The sequence below is a fragment of the Gambusia affinis genome, linkage group LG17 (genome assembly GCF_019740435.1).
Source record: "Gambusia affinis linkage group LG17, SWU_Gaff_1.0, whole genome shotgun sequence".
NCBI lineage: Eukaryota > Metazoa > Chordata > Actinopteri > Cyprinodontiformes > Poeciliidae > Gambusia > Gambusia affinis.
Window position 1 is genome coordinate 25829705 of NC_057884.1, and position 16651 is coordinate 25846355.

General features: G+C 47.0%; 2 protein-coding genes across 3 annotated transcripts; one reads left to right on the forward strand and one right to left on the reverse strand.

Moving 5' to 3' along the window:
• Nucleotides 1–5268: 5268 nt before the first annotated feature.
• Nucleotides 5269–11168, forward strand: il7r (interleukin 7 receptor). Its single transcript, XM_044144665.1, has 8 exons — nucleotides 5269–5479; nucleotides 5823–5952; nucleotides 6027–6181; nucleotides 8274–8425; nucleotides 8506–8662; nucleotides 8737–8848; nucleotides 8915–8987; nucleotides 9053–11168. Exons 1-8 carry the CDS (start codon nucleotides 5374–5376, stop codon nucleotides 9434–9436), a joined length of 1269 nt encoding a protein of 422 aa, XP_044000600.1. The 5' UTR covers nucleotides 5269–5373; the 3' UTR covers nucleotides 9437–11168.
• An 84-nt stretch (nucleotides 11169–11252) lies between these two features.
• capslb (calcyphosine-like b) lies at nucleotides 11253–15570 on the reverse strand. 2 transcript variants are annotated; one of them, XM_044144669.1, is made up of 5 exons: nucleotides 15454–15570; nucleotides 14745–14883; nucleotides 12948–13125; nucleotides 12055–12264; nucleotides 11253–11478 (listed from the first exon to the last, which is right to left on the reverse strand). In XM_044144669.1, exons 2-5 carry the CDS (start codon nucleotides 14879–14881, stop codon nucleotides 11398–11400), a joined length of 606 nt encoding a protein of 201 aa, XP_044000604.1. In that variant the 5' UTR covers nucleotides 14882–14883; nucleotides 15454–15570; the 3' UTR covers nucleotides 11253–11397. The 2 variants fall into 2 exon arrangements, with proteins under 2 accessions (XP_044000604.1, XP_044000601.1); XM_044144666.1 differs by having other exon boundaries at nucleotides 11289–11390.
• Between the last annotated feature and the right edge of the window lie 1081 nt (nucleotides 15571–16651).

Below are 16651 nucleotides of genomic sequence, written 5' to 3' on the forward strand. Positions count from 1 at the left end.
GGTTTGATCGTTAATAACAGTTATTATGTTTCTGATGCCTGCATTGGTATGATGAGAGAAACCAGCCGGACCGAACCGAACCGAACCAGTGTTCAAACACCAGTAGGCCCAGAGAGAAGATGGCTCAGGTCGCTGAGTCCAGATGGATTATGGGTAATGAAGCGTAACGTTATGGAGCTGTCCGCCATATTTATCTGCTCTGACGTCATTGTGAGGAACCTGGATGTCGGATCAGAACCTCTTCCGGTCCCGGACGGGCCGTGTTTTCTGTAGAACCACCTCCTTCAGTCTGCAGAGGAATCAGCAGGAAACGTTTTGGGCTGTGAAGCAGAAACTCAGCGGTTCCCAGCGCCGCCGCGGCAGTTGGAGCAGCTGCAGCCGCTGGGCTCCGTCTGCGGTCCACCTGCCGCCAGGTGCCGCCAGCAGGCATCCTGTGGGAGCCCACGGACCCACCCGGAACCACAGCAGGGTTCTGCATCGGCCCGCGACCCGCTCAGGTCCAAACCACCAACAGCAGCCAACAACTCGAGAGTCTGAGAACCGGGCCAAAGTTCTGTTCAGCAAATCAGAAGTTATGGTTGATGAAGAAGAGGAGACAATGAGGAAGACATGTTGTCTCTGTTCTAAGCGGCCCAGGCCATCAGCGGACCAGAACCCACGGTACCGGCTTCTGGTACCGTGAGCAGCATGCGGTACCTCCACCTGTCCAGAATGAAGACATCGCTGCATAATTTGACATTTTGAAAATAAATTTGCTTTAATAGAAACTCTGCAATAATAAACCAGATTTCTGGATAAAGTTTTGCCTCTGGGTGTTTGGTTTCTTTCTTTCCGTTTTGAAATGAGCATTTCATTAAACTGCAATAGAAACGTAGAATTCACATGATCACCAACCGGATGATCACCAACCGGATGTTGCCGCTGGCGCCAACCACGAAGAAGAAGTGGACAGGAAGTGACGGTAGGACGATGGCGCTGCATGTTTCTAAACTGTCCGGATGATTTTAATAGTTTCGTATTTAATGGAAAAACCACAATTATAAAATTTGTTTTGCAACATTAACGGAATATGACCAAGATTTATGTAGCCAGGACGGGTCCAAACTGTCTCCGTCGTTCCTCTCGGTATCATCCTGGATTCTCTTCCCGCTGTGAGTAAATGAAGAACAAACTACAGTTTTTATTAAAGTTTCATAACTTTCATATTAAAGGAACAAAGTGATTGGGAAAAGTTTTCTTTTAACTCATTTTGTTATTTTGCTATATAACAAAATGGATTTTTGTCATTTTGGTCCTTAAAACACAAAATGTCCATATAACTTTATATTTTGGTTTGTCTGATGATGCAGCTTTTAAATATTAGATTATTGATCATTTCATCACTTACTCAGCATGTCAGCAGGTGTTTTACTAACTTGGACGGTTATTTTACTTGAAGCCTTCATGCTCTGACTTGGGTAGTTTTTGGTCTTCTACCAACCTCTGGTCCTCCAGCAGGGGGCGCTCCAGAGCGGCCTCTGCTCAGCTGGAGCTGCTTGTTGTTGTGAGAGGATGAGGCTGGAGGAAGAGGATGTGGTGAGGAGTCATTTCTCAACAAGTGGAGCCCCACTTGCACGGCTTGCATCACCTTTCTTCAGAAACGCAGCAGCAGGTTGAAGCTGCAGGCCTGATGAAGGCGAGGAGGAAGAGGAGGAGCAGGAAGCCGCAGCCTCGGGTTCAAACGCTCCGGCTGCTGCGGCTCCTCGCTTGGTTCTACTGACGCTCCGACCCGCTCCGACCCGCAGCTCCTGGAGCTCAGCAGACGACATTCATTCAGTTCTTTCAGGCTTGAATCTTGTAACCTTCATGGATTCATTTCTGCAGCAGTTGAAGCTGAACACTGAAAGCTTCTCTGATTTATGAATTCTGAATAAATGTTGGTGATGGAAGCTGAAAGCAGCTGGATCCAGTTAATATCATCATGGCTGCTTGTTTATTCCTCTGAACAAACTCAGATATGGAGAAATAAAACAGCAGGAATGTTTCTGTCTGAATCAGATCACATTCATACCATCGATTTCATCTTCAGACACCTTTATGGATCACCATGGCAACGAGTCGGTCCAGGATCAGGTCAGGGTTCGATAGATACAAAACATAAAACTTCCTCAGAGGATTTTTCTGGACTTGTAACTGTTACTACATACATACACATCAAATATGACTTTAATAAATCTGACTTCCTGATTTAAAGCCTTGAAATTGGGCCTCTGTCTCTTTAAGAAGCTCCATCTCCAGGAAGTCGTTCCATCATGGCTCCTCTTTAACCCTTTAAAGTTTTCACCAGCGTTTCTGAGCAGCAGCTCCTATAATGAGCTCAGCAGCTGTTTGCTAATTGCTGCTGGCTAGTCTGGAGGAGCAGAGAGGGGGAGGAGCCTGAGGTCCACCCAGGTGTTTGGCAGCTGAATGGTTGCCATGGAGATCAAAGGATGTCTTAAACAAGCCTTGAAAGAATCAAGGCAACGTTCCAGGTGAGTTCTGATGAGGGAATAATTCAGTAAAGTATATTTTAATGAACCGCCGCCCGTCCTCCCAGGTCCGTTTGTCTCGTTGGCGGCGCTGAGGTGCAGTTTGCTGCTCAGTGACGATAGAAGTTGGTTGTGATTAAATACTCCGAGGTTTCTCCTGCCGGCGCCTGCAGATCCAGAGCGTTTCCTCTAAACTCCTCAGAACCGTCAGAACCGGAGCGGCAGCAGAGACTCCAAACCGCAGCTGAAGATGTTTTGGATGCTGAGCTGAGATACGAACCTCAGGCTGTGGTTTGGTGGGGGAGGGGAGAGCTGAATCCAGCAGCCGGTTCAGGCCGGAGAGGCAGAACCTGCAGAACCTCCTGGACCCACAGAGCTTCCTCCCGGTTCCTCTGGGATGTTTTCCTTCTCCAGAATTTTCTCGCCTCCTGAACCCTGAACGCAGCACGGTAACCACAGCAACTACCCACACAGAACCAACCGGGCCTGGTTCCTCCCACCGACTCCCTGCCACATAACAACCTGCAGAACCAGCCCGTCTCCATGGAGACGGCTCTGAACTCTCCGGATGGCAGCGAATCAGAACCAGTTTCCAAAGTTTCTCCATGTTGGTGAAAAGAACTCAAAACTTTTCTAGTTTCCACCTGAAGTTTTATTTCAGTTTTACAGAGTTTCCCTTTCATCACTGTGAGCTCCTGGGGTCAGAGGTCAGGGGTCGTAACTGTCAACCTGCCAAGGTGACAATGCTCCAGGAATTAGACCAGACCCACATTCAGAGATTAACCAGTATTAGATCAATAACTGATCATGTTTTTATATAGAAACAGAAATTCTCAATGTTTCTGTTTTTACAGTGAATTTGGGTCGTTAGTCTGAGCAGAACCAGAACTCTGACAACCATGGGGCCCATCAGCTGTTTTACTTTAGTGTCTCTATTAGTGAATGTTTATTGTGATGTCAGGATCCTCAGTTGGTTTGAGGTTTGGTTGTTACTTTGATTAGACCATTCCTGTTTAACTCCTTGGTGTGAGGATTTGAGTTCCTGAGTCTCCGTGTTGTTCTGTGTCCCCTTGATTAGTTCCCAGGTTCTGTCTCGTTCCCTGATCACCTCCTGAGTCTCTGTGTCTCTGTCGGGTCCTCGTCTCATTTGTCATCTGTTCTTGTTTATTCGTTGTATTCTGTCTCACCACCACCTGACAAAACTTCAACTTTATTATGTTTGTTTCTCCTCTATTGTTATTATTATTATTATTATTATTATTATTATTATTATTATTATTATTATTATTATTATTATTATTATTGTTGGGGTTTCTGTTTTAGAGCTCTACATTTTCTCTCTCTCTCCCCATCAGGATGCTAACAGTAACTCGACCCGTATGGGGCCCGTCAGGATCGTCTCCTGACCTACAAACAGAACCTTCAGCACCGTCACCTGGTGGAGTTTCACATGCAGCAGAGGCACAGTTTGGATCAGAACCAGAACCGTCTACCAGCCTGAGCTGGAGATGCGTTCAGGATCTGTGAGAAACGGGAAACTTTGCTGTTTTATTCTTTTTCTCTTCATGATGGATCCAAACATCTGAAGCTGGCAGAAGGTTCTGGTTCTGATTCTGGTTCTGGTCCAGTCAGAACAACATTCTTCAGTTTGAACTGTAATGGTCGGTTCTGGTTCCCGAACAGAACTAGAACCGACCCGGCTTACCCTTTGCTTTCCCAGCATGCTCTGCTGCAGAGGATGCCGTCTCCATGGAAACAGAAACACAGCCAGGCCCAGCAGAACTGAGGCTGAGACCTGATTGGGTCAGAAGGTTCTGGTGGTCATGTGACCCGTTCTCCTGCGGCTCAGGGTGTCTTCATCTTCATCTTCATCTTCATCTTCATCTTCATCTTCATCTTCATCTTGGCCTCATTTCAAAACAAAGCAGCTCAGACAGACAGGAAGTGGTTAGCGGGTCGGGTTCTGCTGCAGGTTCTGATCGCTGCAGCTGATAGAGCTGTGGTCTCTACTGATGGCATCATGTGACCACCAGCTGCTATTTCTGGTTCTGATTCTGGTTGACGGGAATCTATTTCCACCAGGTTCTGCTGCAGCTCCCTGCTGGCTGACCTCTGACCCCTGGGACCTTGCTGCAGCTCCGTGCTGCTTTCAGCCGAGCTGCTAGCCTGACCCTTCAGCAGCAGCAGCATAGTGTGCTGCAGCAGCAGCAGCAGCATAGTGTGCTGCAGCAGCAGCAGCATAGTGTGCTGCAGCAGCAGCAGCAGCATAGTGTGCTGCAGCAGCAGCAGCAGCATAGTGTGCTGCAGCAGCAGCAGCAGCATAGTGTGCTGCAGCAGCAGCAGCAGCATAGTGTGCTGCAGCTGCAGCAGCAGCATAGTGTGCTGCAGCTGCAGCAGCAGAATAGTGTGCTGCAGCTGCAGCAGCAGCATAGTGTGCTGCAGCAGCAGCAGCATAGTGTGCTGCAGCAGCAGCAGCAGCATAGTGTGCTGCAGCAGCAGCAGCAGCATAGTGTGCTGCAGCAGCAGCAGCAGCATAGTGTGCTGCAGCAGCAGCAGCAGCATAGTGTGCTGCAGCAGCAGCATAGTGTGCTGCAGCAGCAGCAGCATAGTGTGCTGCAGCAGCAGCATAATGTGCTGCAGCAGCAGCAGCATAGTGTGCTGCAGCTGCTCTCCTGGCCAATCATTCTCCTGCTTATCAAGATGTTTTCTGATCCTCAAACTTCCTGTAGCTGAAACCTCATGAACCCGGCGCCGCCTCCCTCCTTCCTCTGCCGGCTGGCCCCTCCCCCGCCTGCTGCTGCTGCAGAACACCGCGGTGCCGCAGCAGTTCAGGGCGAGCGGAGAACAGGTGAGTTGGTGCTGCTGCATGGAGACTATGCTGCCTGGTTGGACGAGCGTCCTGATGCTGCTGCTGCTGCTGCTGCAGGCGGCCGGGAGCCGGGCCCAGAGCGGGGACCGCGACCCGGACTCAGGTGAGACCCACTGGACCTGGCCGGCTCAAACAGAACCAGACTGCTGGGTCAGAACCACACAGGAACGTCTCTGCTGTCTGTGGCAGAAAGAACCTTAGAGAATCTGGTTCTGGTTCTGGTTCTGGTTCCAGACATCAGCTTCCATCTGATGTGGAAGAAAGTGAAAAACAGCCGAAACCCTGATCAGCTGATCAGAAGATCAAAGTGTTTGATTTGTTCAGTGTATCGTTTGTTTCTGGTTTTCTGACGTAAAACTGAGAATCAAACATGAACAACTGGCTGGTTGAGGCAGAACTTTGACTGGTCCCCTGCTGTCTGTGGTTGTGGTTCTGCTTCCTGCCAGAACCGGGCCTCAGCTGCAGCTCTCACGTCAGCATCTGGGCGAACAACCTGACCTGCCAGGTGCTGGGTCACCATGGAGACGAGGACGACGAGGACGGAGACAGAGACGCCATCGACAAGATGATCGTGTGGTGAGGCTCCGGGCTGCGGCTCCTCCTGACGGAACCTGACAGAACCTGACAGAACCTTCTGCTCGTCTCCGCAGCCAGGTGAGGAGGCAGAACGACCGGACGGAGCAGAGATGTGTGAGGGCCCGGGGAGACACGGTGAGCGGTCTGTGTCCGGTGGCCGTCGCCAACGTGACGGTCCACCGGCGGGGAGGAGGACGGCTTTCGGCCACCGTCCTGCTGCCGAAGATCGGTGAGTTCAGAACCGGGCCGGTCCGGCACACAACGCCACAAAACGATTCACGAGTCTCAGCATTGAGGTGAAAGAGTTTCAATCAATCAATCAATCAATCAATCAAACTTTATTAGTATAGCACATTTCAGCATCAAGGCATTTCAAAGAGCTTTACATCAAATCAAACACAGAAACACAATGCAACATAAAATAAACAATAAAAACACAACATTAAATCAGATTCCATCAATAAATTTATAATTGATCACGTTTCTAATAAAAACTCTAAACAAGTGGGTTTTTAGTTGAGATTTAAAGGAAGTCAGGTGGAACAAAGTTTGTTCCAGATTTTTGGTGCATAGATGCTAAATGCTGCTTCTCCTCGTTTGGTTCTGGTTCTGGGGATGCAGAGCAGAACCAGAACCAGAACCTGAGAGTTCTGGAAGGTTGATACAACAGCAGCAGATCTTTAATGTATTGTGGTGCTAAACCATTCAGTGATTTATAAACTAACAACAGTATTTTAAAGTCTATTCTTTGAGCTACAGGGAGCCAGTGGAGAGACTTTAAAACTGGTGTTATGTGCTCTATCTTCCTGGTTTTAGTCAGAACTCCAGCAGCAGCATTCTGGATCAGCTGCAGCTGTTTGATTGATTTGTTGGACAGACCTGTGAAGACGCCGTTACAATAATCAATACGACTGAAGATAAACACATGGATGAGTTTCTCTAGATCTGGCTGAGACATTAGTCCTTTAATCCTGGAAATGTTCTTCAGGTGATAGAAGGCCGACTTTGTGACTGTCTTTATGTGGCTCTGAAGGTTCAGGTCAGAGTCCATCACTACTCCAAGGTTTTGGGCTGATTGCTGATTTTCAGTTGTAATAACTGAAGCTGTGCACCGACTCTAGATCTGTAACTGTAGATCTATAACTAGATCGTTCCTCTTTAGGTCCAAAAATAATAACTTCAGTTTTGTTTTTGTTCAGCTGGAGAACGTTTTGGCACATTCACACATTTATCTGTTCTAAGCATCTGTTCAGTGATTGGATGGGGTCAAAGGTCACCTGGTGACATCATAATGTAGAGCTGTGTATCATCTGCATAGTTATGGTAGCTGATATTATTTCCTGTTATAACCTGAGCCAGTGGGAGCATATAGATATTGAATAAGAGGGTCCTAGGATTGAACCTTGGGGTACCCCACATGTGACCTTTGACCTCTTTAATGAGAAGTTTCCAATTGAAACATAGAAATCCCTGTTCTTTATGTAAGATTTAAACCAGTTAATCTCTGGACCGGAGAGTCCGACCCAACTCTCCAGTCCATTCAGTAACATGTCATGATCGACACTGAGGTCCAACAGAACCAGCACTGTGGTTTCATGTGCTAACCCCTTTACTCCGACACCCTGAAACAGAAACCAGAACTGCTTCAGTGTTTTTCCTCACGCAGGCCCCCCACACTTTTCAGATTTAAATGTTTAGAACATTTAGTCTGGTTTTCCTTCCCGTCGGTTCTGTTGGTTCATCACAAAAAATGAAATATTGAATTTATTTCAAACATGCAAAAACATAAAGAATCCCATTTCCTGTGAAAAAGATTTAAATGTTTCAGAAATGAAATAAAAACCAAGAACAACAAGAAAAACCTTTAACTGAACCACTAAACAGATTCAAACGCTGATCACATGTTCAACAGAAATGACCTAAAACTCCTCTGGTTGGTCAGTAATATTAGCATACAAGCTAACAAGAGCTAACGCTAATGTTAGCTTGTATGCTAAAGTCAGATTTTCTTACACCTGCATGTTGGGTAACTTTAACTCTCAGGTCAAATTAGCTAAAGTGCTAATGTTAGCGTAGGTCAAAGGTCAGTGGGCGGGGTCACCTGGACAGGTCAGCGGTCCACCGCAGGACGTTCTACGCCTCAGTGACATTCAGACATGGAAAGGAAATAATTCATCTTCATCCAAAAGGAGGAAGACGTGATTCTGAATCTGCTTCCTGTGGGGTCAAATGTCGTGACCTCGACCTTAACCTTATGACAGCAGCTTGACGGTGCCAGGGGGGTGTGGTTATGTTTCAGAACCTGCTGCTCTGTGTTCCAGTGAAGCCCAGAAGTCCGTGGATCGTCAACGTGACGATGGACCAGGTGATGAACCGGGCAGTGATCCACTTCCAGATCCCCTACAGCAGAGATTACCTGAACCTGAACACCCAGAGCTTCCAGCTCCACCTGCAGACCGACGGCAGCAGCATCGTACGGCTCTCTGCGCCGCCACAGTGTCTGACCTCTGACCTCTGCTGGATGTTTGACGTCCCGCTGATCTCGTCCCGCAGACCCAGAACGTCTCGTCTAAGAACTTCCTGCAGATTGACAAGCAGCACCTCCGTCAGGACTCTGAGTACCGGGTCAGGGTCCGGTCCATCCCGGTCGGAGCTCTGCAGGGAACCTGGAGCGCCTGGAGCCCCGAGTTCTCCTTCCGCACGCCGCCGGGTGAGAACGCCGGATCTCCAGCGGCGGAGAGCTCTGAGCTTCAGCCGCTGACATCATTTCCTGTCCCTCAGCAGAAGAGAAGCCGCTGAGTCCAGTTGAGATGGAGCGGACCGTCCCCGGACTCGTCCTGATCTCCGTGTCTGCGCTGGTGGTTCTGTGCGGCGGCGTTGTCGTCTGGAAGACCGGGTAGGACCCCAAGTCCGGCCGGAGCTCCGGGTGTGTCTCTGGTTCCTAACTTCCTGTTCCTCTCAGGATCTTCTCCTACATTTGGCCAAGCATCCCGCACCCCAAGCAGGCGCTGGTTCAGATCTGCAAACCCAACAAGGTGACTTCCTGAACCAGCAGGTTCTGCTCGCACCAGAACCCGCCTAACCGTCTGCGTCTCCCCAGGGCCTGCTGCTAGACCTGCACCACGAAGTCTTCAGCTCCCTGCGCGTCCTGCCGCTGGAGAAGCTGCAGGCGGAGGAGGCGGAGCCACGTAGGAGGTCATCCGGAACCGGGACCGGGTCCGACGCCGGGTCCTGGCCCGAGACCGGATCCGATGCCGGTTTCCAGTCTGGCTCCTCCCACAGCAGCGCCTCCAGCGCCGGCACCGAGGAGCTGGAGGTCTCGGCGCTGCTGAGCGGCGAGGACGGCTGCGTCCCCGGCGACGTCCCGTCCCCCGGCGACGTCCCGTGGCGCGAAGACGAGTCCCAGAACCTCCTGGCCCGGCGTGGCGGCCCGGGACAGGAGGAGGCCTACGTCACCATGTCCAGCTTCTACCAGAACCAGTAGCACAGCGCCACCAGCTGGTCGACCGACGTCTCATCTGAGCCTCTCATACGACCTTTGACCCTTTCTCAGGCATCTCTGTTCATTCATCAGGGCTCCTCTCAGTATTTGACCTTTGACCTCACATTGCTGCTTCTTGACTGGACCCGGTCAGTGGGATCCCAGTCCCCCAGAACCTGAGAACAACCAGTTCCTCTTACTGGTCCCAACCCTCACATTCACACTAACAGGACGAGTCACATGGCCGACAGCAGCCAATCAGAGCCCAGCTTCTCCTCTGACTGTCTCTGATTGGCTCAGGAAACGATTTGATTTTAGTTTGATTCAATAACAGCCTGAATGAGAATAAATATCATTTCATTTGGAGAATAAAGTCATAATATGATCAGAATAAAAAGGTAAAACTAAGAGAAACAGCTGAGATATTATTAGATAAACGGCTCTGATTGTCTGACGCTGATATGATAAAACATGAAACATTTGATAAAATCCATAAAGATGTTCCTCATTTTAACACAAAGATAAAAAAAACACTTTAACTCTAAAAAAATCACAACATCATTCTGACAAAATGACAAATTTATTGTTATTATGGCTTTATTCTCATGTTGTTTGTATTATCATCATTATTATTGTTTATTATCATTATTATTATTTTTTATTATCATTATTATCATCGTTATTATTTTTTATTATCATGATTATCATCATTATTATTTTTATTATCATGATTATCATCGTTATTATGTTTTATTATCATTATTATCATCATCTCCTGTTGTTATGACTCCATGCTGTTTAGTTTCTGTCTCAGACTGGACCTGCTGCTGGTTCTGAACATTTGGATCAAACTGGTTCTAATGCTTTCACAGGTTCTGCTGTAGGTCCAAATGGACTTTGGTTTTCCATGAAACTCAGTTAAACCAGAAGGTTCTGTTGGTGGAACATGGCAGCAGAACCAGAACCAGGTGGTCCATTTGACCTGTTCTGGTGGTTCTGGACCCAAAGTTCTGATTTCAGCAGGGAACCTAAGATACCCAATCAGAACCAACCCGAAGGTTCTGAGGGAACTGACCCATCAGAACGGTTCCTCTGGTTCTGATCCGTTCAGTTCAGATCAAAGGTCATCTGAAGGAACCAAAGAATCAGCATTCAGTCCGATCATTTGGGTCAGAACCGGGTCAGTCAATCACAGTACAGATTTGGTCGAAGTGATCATAAAGGTCGTTTCCATGGAAACCAGCTGGTTTCCAGCTAAATTCAGCCTCCAGAACCTTCAGAGTTCTACATGTTCTGTTGTTTGACCCAGTTCTGTTTGGGTTCTGGTTCCTAACAGCAGTAGAACCTGTGGAAACATCAGAGACCTTCTTTAGAAGCTGCTCCCATCCGGACCCGTCCAGAACCTGCTGCTGCTGCAGAGTCTCGTTTCCCCTGCAGCACTCAAACGCATCGCGTGCCTAGTGGGGACTTCCTGTTGCCACGGCGACCTGTTTGTTCTGATTGTGGTCGAGTCGGGTCGGGTCGGCGCTGCTGATGTAAAATCCGACCCGGTCCAAATATCACGAGCATCCAGACCAGAATGTACGACTCTGCTTTGTTTCCTTTAATATTCTGTACATACTGCCAGGTTTGAACTAGGACCTTTATTTAACCGTCATTAACCAGTTATGGATTATGAACAAGAAAGTAAACAATGAAAAGTTTCTGTTGAAATAAAACTTCATAAAGATGGAAATCAATTATTTGATATCAGTGATTACCTTAAAGCATTAATAACATTAATATCATTATTATGAATATTGATCACTGTAAAACATTAATATATTAATATAAATGAGTCGTAGCTCATGCGGCGTCAGAGCTTCCAGGCGTTGGTCATCATCAGGATGAAGTAGGCGTCGCTGTCGATGGAGGCGCTGACGCCGCTGTAGTAGTTCAGGAACTCCTCTTTGCTCACCTGGAGGTCAGAGGATGAAGACGGTCAGTGAGGAAGAGGAGCGGATCCATAATCGGTTCTGTCCAACGTTCTCCAGACTGAGAGAAAACTGGAGACACCCAGAGTAGATCAGTGTGGAGATCGTCCTACTGAACCGCAGGTAGAATACAGGAGGGTAAAGGTCAAAGGTCAGGAAGAAGTGCTGACCTTTGGGTTTTAGTCTATAAATAAAAACAACCAAAGCAAAACAAAACCTGGACATGGAACCGAGGAACTGGATCCAGGAACGTTCTGAGGGGTGAAGTTATCTACCAGAACCGAAACAGAACTCCACCGGTCCAGAACCAAACAGCATTCTGTCTGGTTCTGGTCCAAAGGTCGGATTGTTCCAACTGTACAGCACAGAGCAGGAGACCCAGAGCCATCCCCACCAGCAGACATAGCTAGCTAATGCTAATGCTAATGCTAGCACCAAGAAGACCACTGACCACCTGATGGGGGAGAATGAACTGTGTGGTTTAAAGCATCCAACATTTTCTCTGATCCGCTTCAGGCGGTTCCCTGAACTGGACCCATGAACCAAACGACCAGTAAAGATTCATCCTCTCCCATCAGGTTCTGGTTCTGCATGTTTCTCTGGCCGTCAGAGGCCCGTCAGACTCTGAACCACGGATTCATTCCCTACCTTCCCATCTTTGTCGTACGGAGAGTCGAAGCTGTCCAGGAAGGTCCGGAACACCTGCTCCTCGGTCCACTCCCCGTTCTGGTACTTTGGGTGGTACTTGGCGTTGTAGACGCCCCTCAGGTCGTCCACGGTGATCACGCCGTCTCCGGTCCTATCCAGCTTCCTGAACGCCTCCATCACCACCTCCATCCTGGACTTGGACATGGGAGGCTGCAGGACAGAGGGACGAGTTCAGGCTAAACCAGTGGAACCAGTTGGTTCTGAGGTCAGAACAGACACCGGGTTTCACCGAGCAGCCGGACGATTAGAACCAAAGACAGGAGACCAATGAGACCAGGACAGGCCTTCATTTCAAATCATTCAACATTGTTGGAGCAATTTATTCTTGATTTCTTTATTCATTTGAATTTTGTTAGTTCATTCTTAAATGTATATTTTTTGTATTATTTACAGGTTAATAATTGTTGATTCTATTAAATTTTTTGTGTTATTATTTTTCTTATTCATTCTTTGAGTTAGACAGGAAGTCATGTGGGTCAGTCCACTTTTCTATAAGTATGGGGGCCTGGTAAAGGACCAGCAGGCATTTGGGTTTGGGGCCTCTGGTTTTTACCAGAGCAAGAGAACAGAGTAAGATCGACAGAATGAGAACAAAGGAAAGTTTGAACTCTGTAATTGTGGCTGAAAAGAAAAAATAAACCTTCCTGAACCATCAACAAGTTTGGACATTACATCTTCTTTTGCCTGCGTACAGAAACTGGACCCCAGTGCCTCTTAGTGGCTGGAGGAACTTTTATTGGATGTAGTTCGACAAACAGTCGCCACTACAAACATGTTTTTCTGATAGATGTTTCTGCCTGGTGGTACTGGTCTTACTGGGTTTACTGGTTTACCCTCAGGGTGATGAGGAACTCGTCAAAGTCGATGGAGCCGCTGTCGTTGCGGTCGAAGTGGCGGAACAAGGCGGAGGCTTCGTCCTTCTCGATCAGCAGCCCGTAGTCGTTCAGGCCCTTCAGGAACTCCTTGAAGTCCAGGGAGCGGCTCTCGTTGTCGTCCATGATCCTGAAGGTCCTGACAGGAAACAGACTGTTGGAGCGACCGCGCCCCCTACTGGCCACCACACGTCACAGCTACATGCATTGGCCACAAACAGAGCCGTCCTCTATGTTGGGAATAACTCCCTCTAGAAACTGGATCACAGCGAAAATGATCTGAAACTACAAACTGCTGAACTAAACGTTTTTACAGTTTTTAAAGTTTCTCCAGATTTGTTGACAGATTCTCACTAAAACTAAAACTGAGAACAGAAATACAGGAAGTAAAAATACTTTTTTATTTTTCCATCTATATAAAAACTGTTAGTGTACGTGTTTGTGGTTTCTAGTTCTCAGCTGTGATGACACATTTAGAGCCGAACCGAGAAACTACGATCACAAACTGCTGATCTGATGTAGTAAATGAGCTCAGAGTACCACACAGTACTACACAGTACTACACAGTACTACACAGTACCACACAGTACTACACAGTACTACACAGTACAACACAGTACCACACAGTACAACACAGTACCACACAGTACTACACAGTACCACACAGAACAACACAGCACCACACAGAACCACACAGAACAACACAGTACTACACAGCACCACACAGCACCACACACCACACAGCACCACACAGCACACACAGTACAACACAGTACTACACAGTACCACACAGCACCACACCAGCACCACACAGCACACACAGCACCACACAGTACCACACAGCACCACACAGCACCACAGCACCACACAGCACCACACAGCACCACACAGCACCACACACAGTACAACACACAGTACCACACAGCACCACACAGCACCACACAGCACCACACACACAGCACCACACAGCCCACACAGTACCACACAGTACTACACAGTACTACACAGTACTACACAGTACCACACAGTACCACACAGTACCACACAGTACTACACAGTACTACACAGTACTACACAGTACCACACAGTACCACACAGTACCACACAGTACTACACAGTACTACACAGTACTACACAGTACCACACAGTACCACACAGTACTACACAGTACTACAGAACTGAGATCAGCAGCTGGAAACCACCAACAGCAACAGAACGAGGAAAACAACAACATCCTGCAGCAACGCCGAGTCAGCACAGCCCACAGCATGACTACTGCAGACACACAGAGCTCCGTACGAATACTGGGGTAATCAGAATACTGCAGTAACTAAAGTACTCGTGTTTTGGATCAGTTTTGTTTCTACTGAACTGAACCTGCAGAGACGTTAAAACCTTTATCAGAGTTTCAGTTATTATTTTTAACTTTAGTAATAAATGTTTTATAAACATTGTAAACATATTTTATAAATAGAATTTAAATGTTTTTTCTTGTGCTCTCTGGTTCCAGGTGGGTTGAAGAAAAGTTTCCTCTGTATCTGATCCGACCAAACTTTGATGTTTCTGTGTCTGAGAGCCACTGTGGCCCGGTTCTGACCCGGTTCTGACCCGGTTCTGGCCCGGTTCTGACCCGGTTCTGACCCGGTTCTGGCCCGGTTCTGACCCGGTTCTGACCCGGTTCTGGCCCGGTTCTGACCCGGTTCTGACCCGGCTCCACTGTGGTCAGAACTGGAGGTGAGTGAAGTGGGCGGGGCTTACCTGCCCAGGCCTTTGATCCCAGACGAGCCTCGGGTCAGACACTGCAGTCGGAGCCGCTCCACCGGGTCAGAACATCCCGACAGCTGCTGCTTGGCCTTCTGGGCCATCGCTCGGTCGTGTCTGGACGTTCCTGCCATGACTGACAGCGACACAGAGAGAGTCGGTTCTGGTTCTGGTACCAGAGGATGGGTCCATCACAGACGTGTCTAATCTCGAGAGACACCTCCTGGATGGACGCCTTCTTGGAAAGAGTTCTGGTTCTGGTTCTGTCGTAAAGCCCGTTCTTTTTATGACAGAATTAAATTTGATCTTTTTATATTTTCAATCAAGAAACAACAAAATATAATTTGTTTTTATTTCTCCAGCTTTTAAACCATAAATTCTTCTCTTTTTATGACTGAATGTGTAAATAGTTAATAAAGTATCAATAATAATATCAGTTTTATTGATAAAGCATCAGAACCAGATTTACAGAAATATTCGGATTAGCTAAAGTTTCTGTTCATCTGCTGGGCGGGAAAACGGCGCCACCTGCTGGTCAGAAGGAGGAACTGGCCTCAATGTTCCGTGCTTTTATTGTGAAGGTCTGCTCCAGGTGTGCAGGCCTGAAACTCTGATGTTTATCTCTGGAACAGGAAGCAGCAGTCGCCGCTGCGCGCGCAGCGACACAAACAAACAAACAATGAACCAATCAGCGGCTCGGACTCACCAGTTTCTCCTCCAGTTCTCCCAGTTGAACCAGTTTGTTCTCAGCTTCAGTCCGACGCTGCTGTGCTCCAAACGAACCGTTGTTACCATAGAGACCAGCTGCTCTGGGTTCTGATTGGCTGCTCTGTCTATAGCGGTGACGTCATGTTTGTTGGGAAACAAAGGAGCCAATAAAAGCCCAGGAACGCTCAGGATCACTGTTTATTTTAGTTTTGAGTTTATAGAATATTATTCAGCATAAAACCAGAACCGGAACCGGAATCAGAACCAGGACAGACCGAACCAGACACAAACATTCACACATTTCCATAGCAAAATGTGCTGTGGCAAATATTAGCTCACCAGCAGCAGTGCGTGAATGGATGAATGAGTGAATGAAGCACAAGTACAAACCGTTTATCTTTTCCTATTTCTGTTGTCATGGTGACCAGCCAAACTCTCCTCTTCATCTCAATAGTGCAATAAAATGTATTTCCAAAAATGTACAGAAAGTGAACATTTATATTTCGTGTTGATTCAGAATAATTTATAAAATCAAAGAGGAATAATATATAATCATTTATAATATATAATCAATTATAACATATAATCAATCATAATATATAATCAGTTATAATATATATAATCAATCATAATGTATAATCAGTTATAATATATAATCAATCATAATGTATAATCAGTTATAATAAAACTGAATGCTGCAGAAACACTGACCGGACCGAGGTGAGGTGGGGCAGCAGGGCAGTTAGTCCAGCTGCTCTGACACACAGCAACAGGAAACTTTAACTGAGCCATCTGGGACATGTGGAGGCGTTTCCATGACGACGACGATGCTGCCATGGGAGGAAGAGGAAACTAAAAATCTCACCGAATGTTTGGCTCCAGTTTCTCTGTTAGCTCACTGGAAATAAGAAAAGAACCTTCAACGGATCCAGGAGTTTATTTGGGTTAATAATTCACCAACATTTATAAAAAATGTCAGAATTACAACTTTCAATCAATCAATCAACCAATCAAATGTTATTAGTATAGCACATTTCAGCAGCAAAGCATTTCAAAGAGCTTTACATCAAATCAAACAGAAACACAATGAAACAGAATCAATAATCAAAACTTTGATTTTCCATCAATAATAAAATGAACTCAGATTTCAATGAACATTTACAGTTTGTCTTAATTCAACAGTGGTCAAATATTTA

What these genes read in the sequence shown, in the direction of transcription:
- il7r (XM_044144665.1), top strand. Translation starts at nt 5,374, where the DNA reads ATGGAGACTATGCTGCCTGGTTGGACGAGCGTCCTGATGCTGCTGCTG. An exon ending in CTCCTTCCGCACGCCGCCGG is followed by an intron (nt 8,663 to 8,736) that starts GTGAGAACGCCG and finishes GTCCCTCAGCAG; the next exon opens with AAGAGAAGCCGCTGAGTCCA. An exon ending in GTTGTCGTCTGGAAGACCGG is followed by an intron (nt 8,849 to 8,914) that starts GTAGGACCCCAA and finishes TGTTCCTCTCAG; the next exon opens with GATCTTCTCCTACATTTGGC.
- capslb (XM_044144666.1), bottom strand. Translation starts at nt 14,881, where the DNA reads ATGGCAGGAACGTCCAGACACGACCGAGCGATGGCCCAGAAGGCCAAG. An exon ending in GGGATCAAAGGCCTGGGCAG is followed by an intron (nt 13,126 to 14,744) that starts GTAAGCCCCGCC and finishes GTTTCCTGTCAG; the next exon opens with GACCTTCAGGATCATGGACG. An exon ending in CGTACGACAAAGATGGGAAG is followed by an intron (nt 11,391 to 12,054) that starts GTAGGGAATGAA and finishes TCTGACCTCCAG; the next exon opens with GTGAGCAAAGAGGAGTTCCT.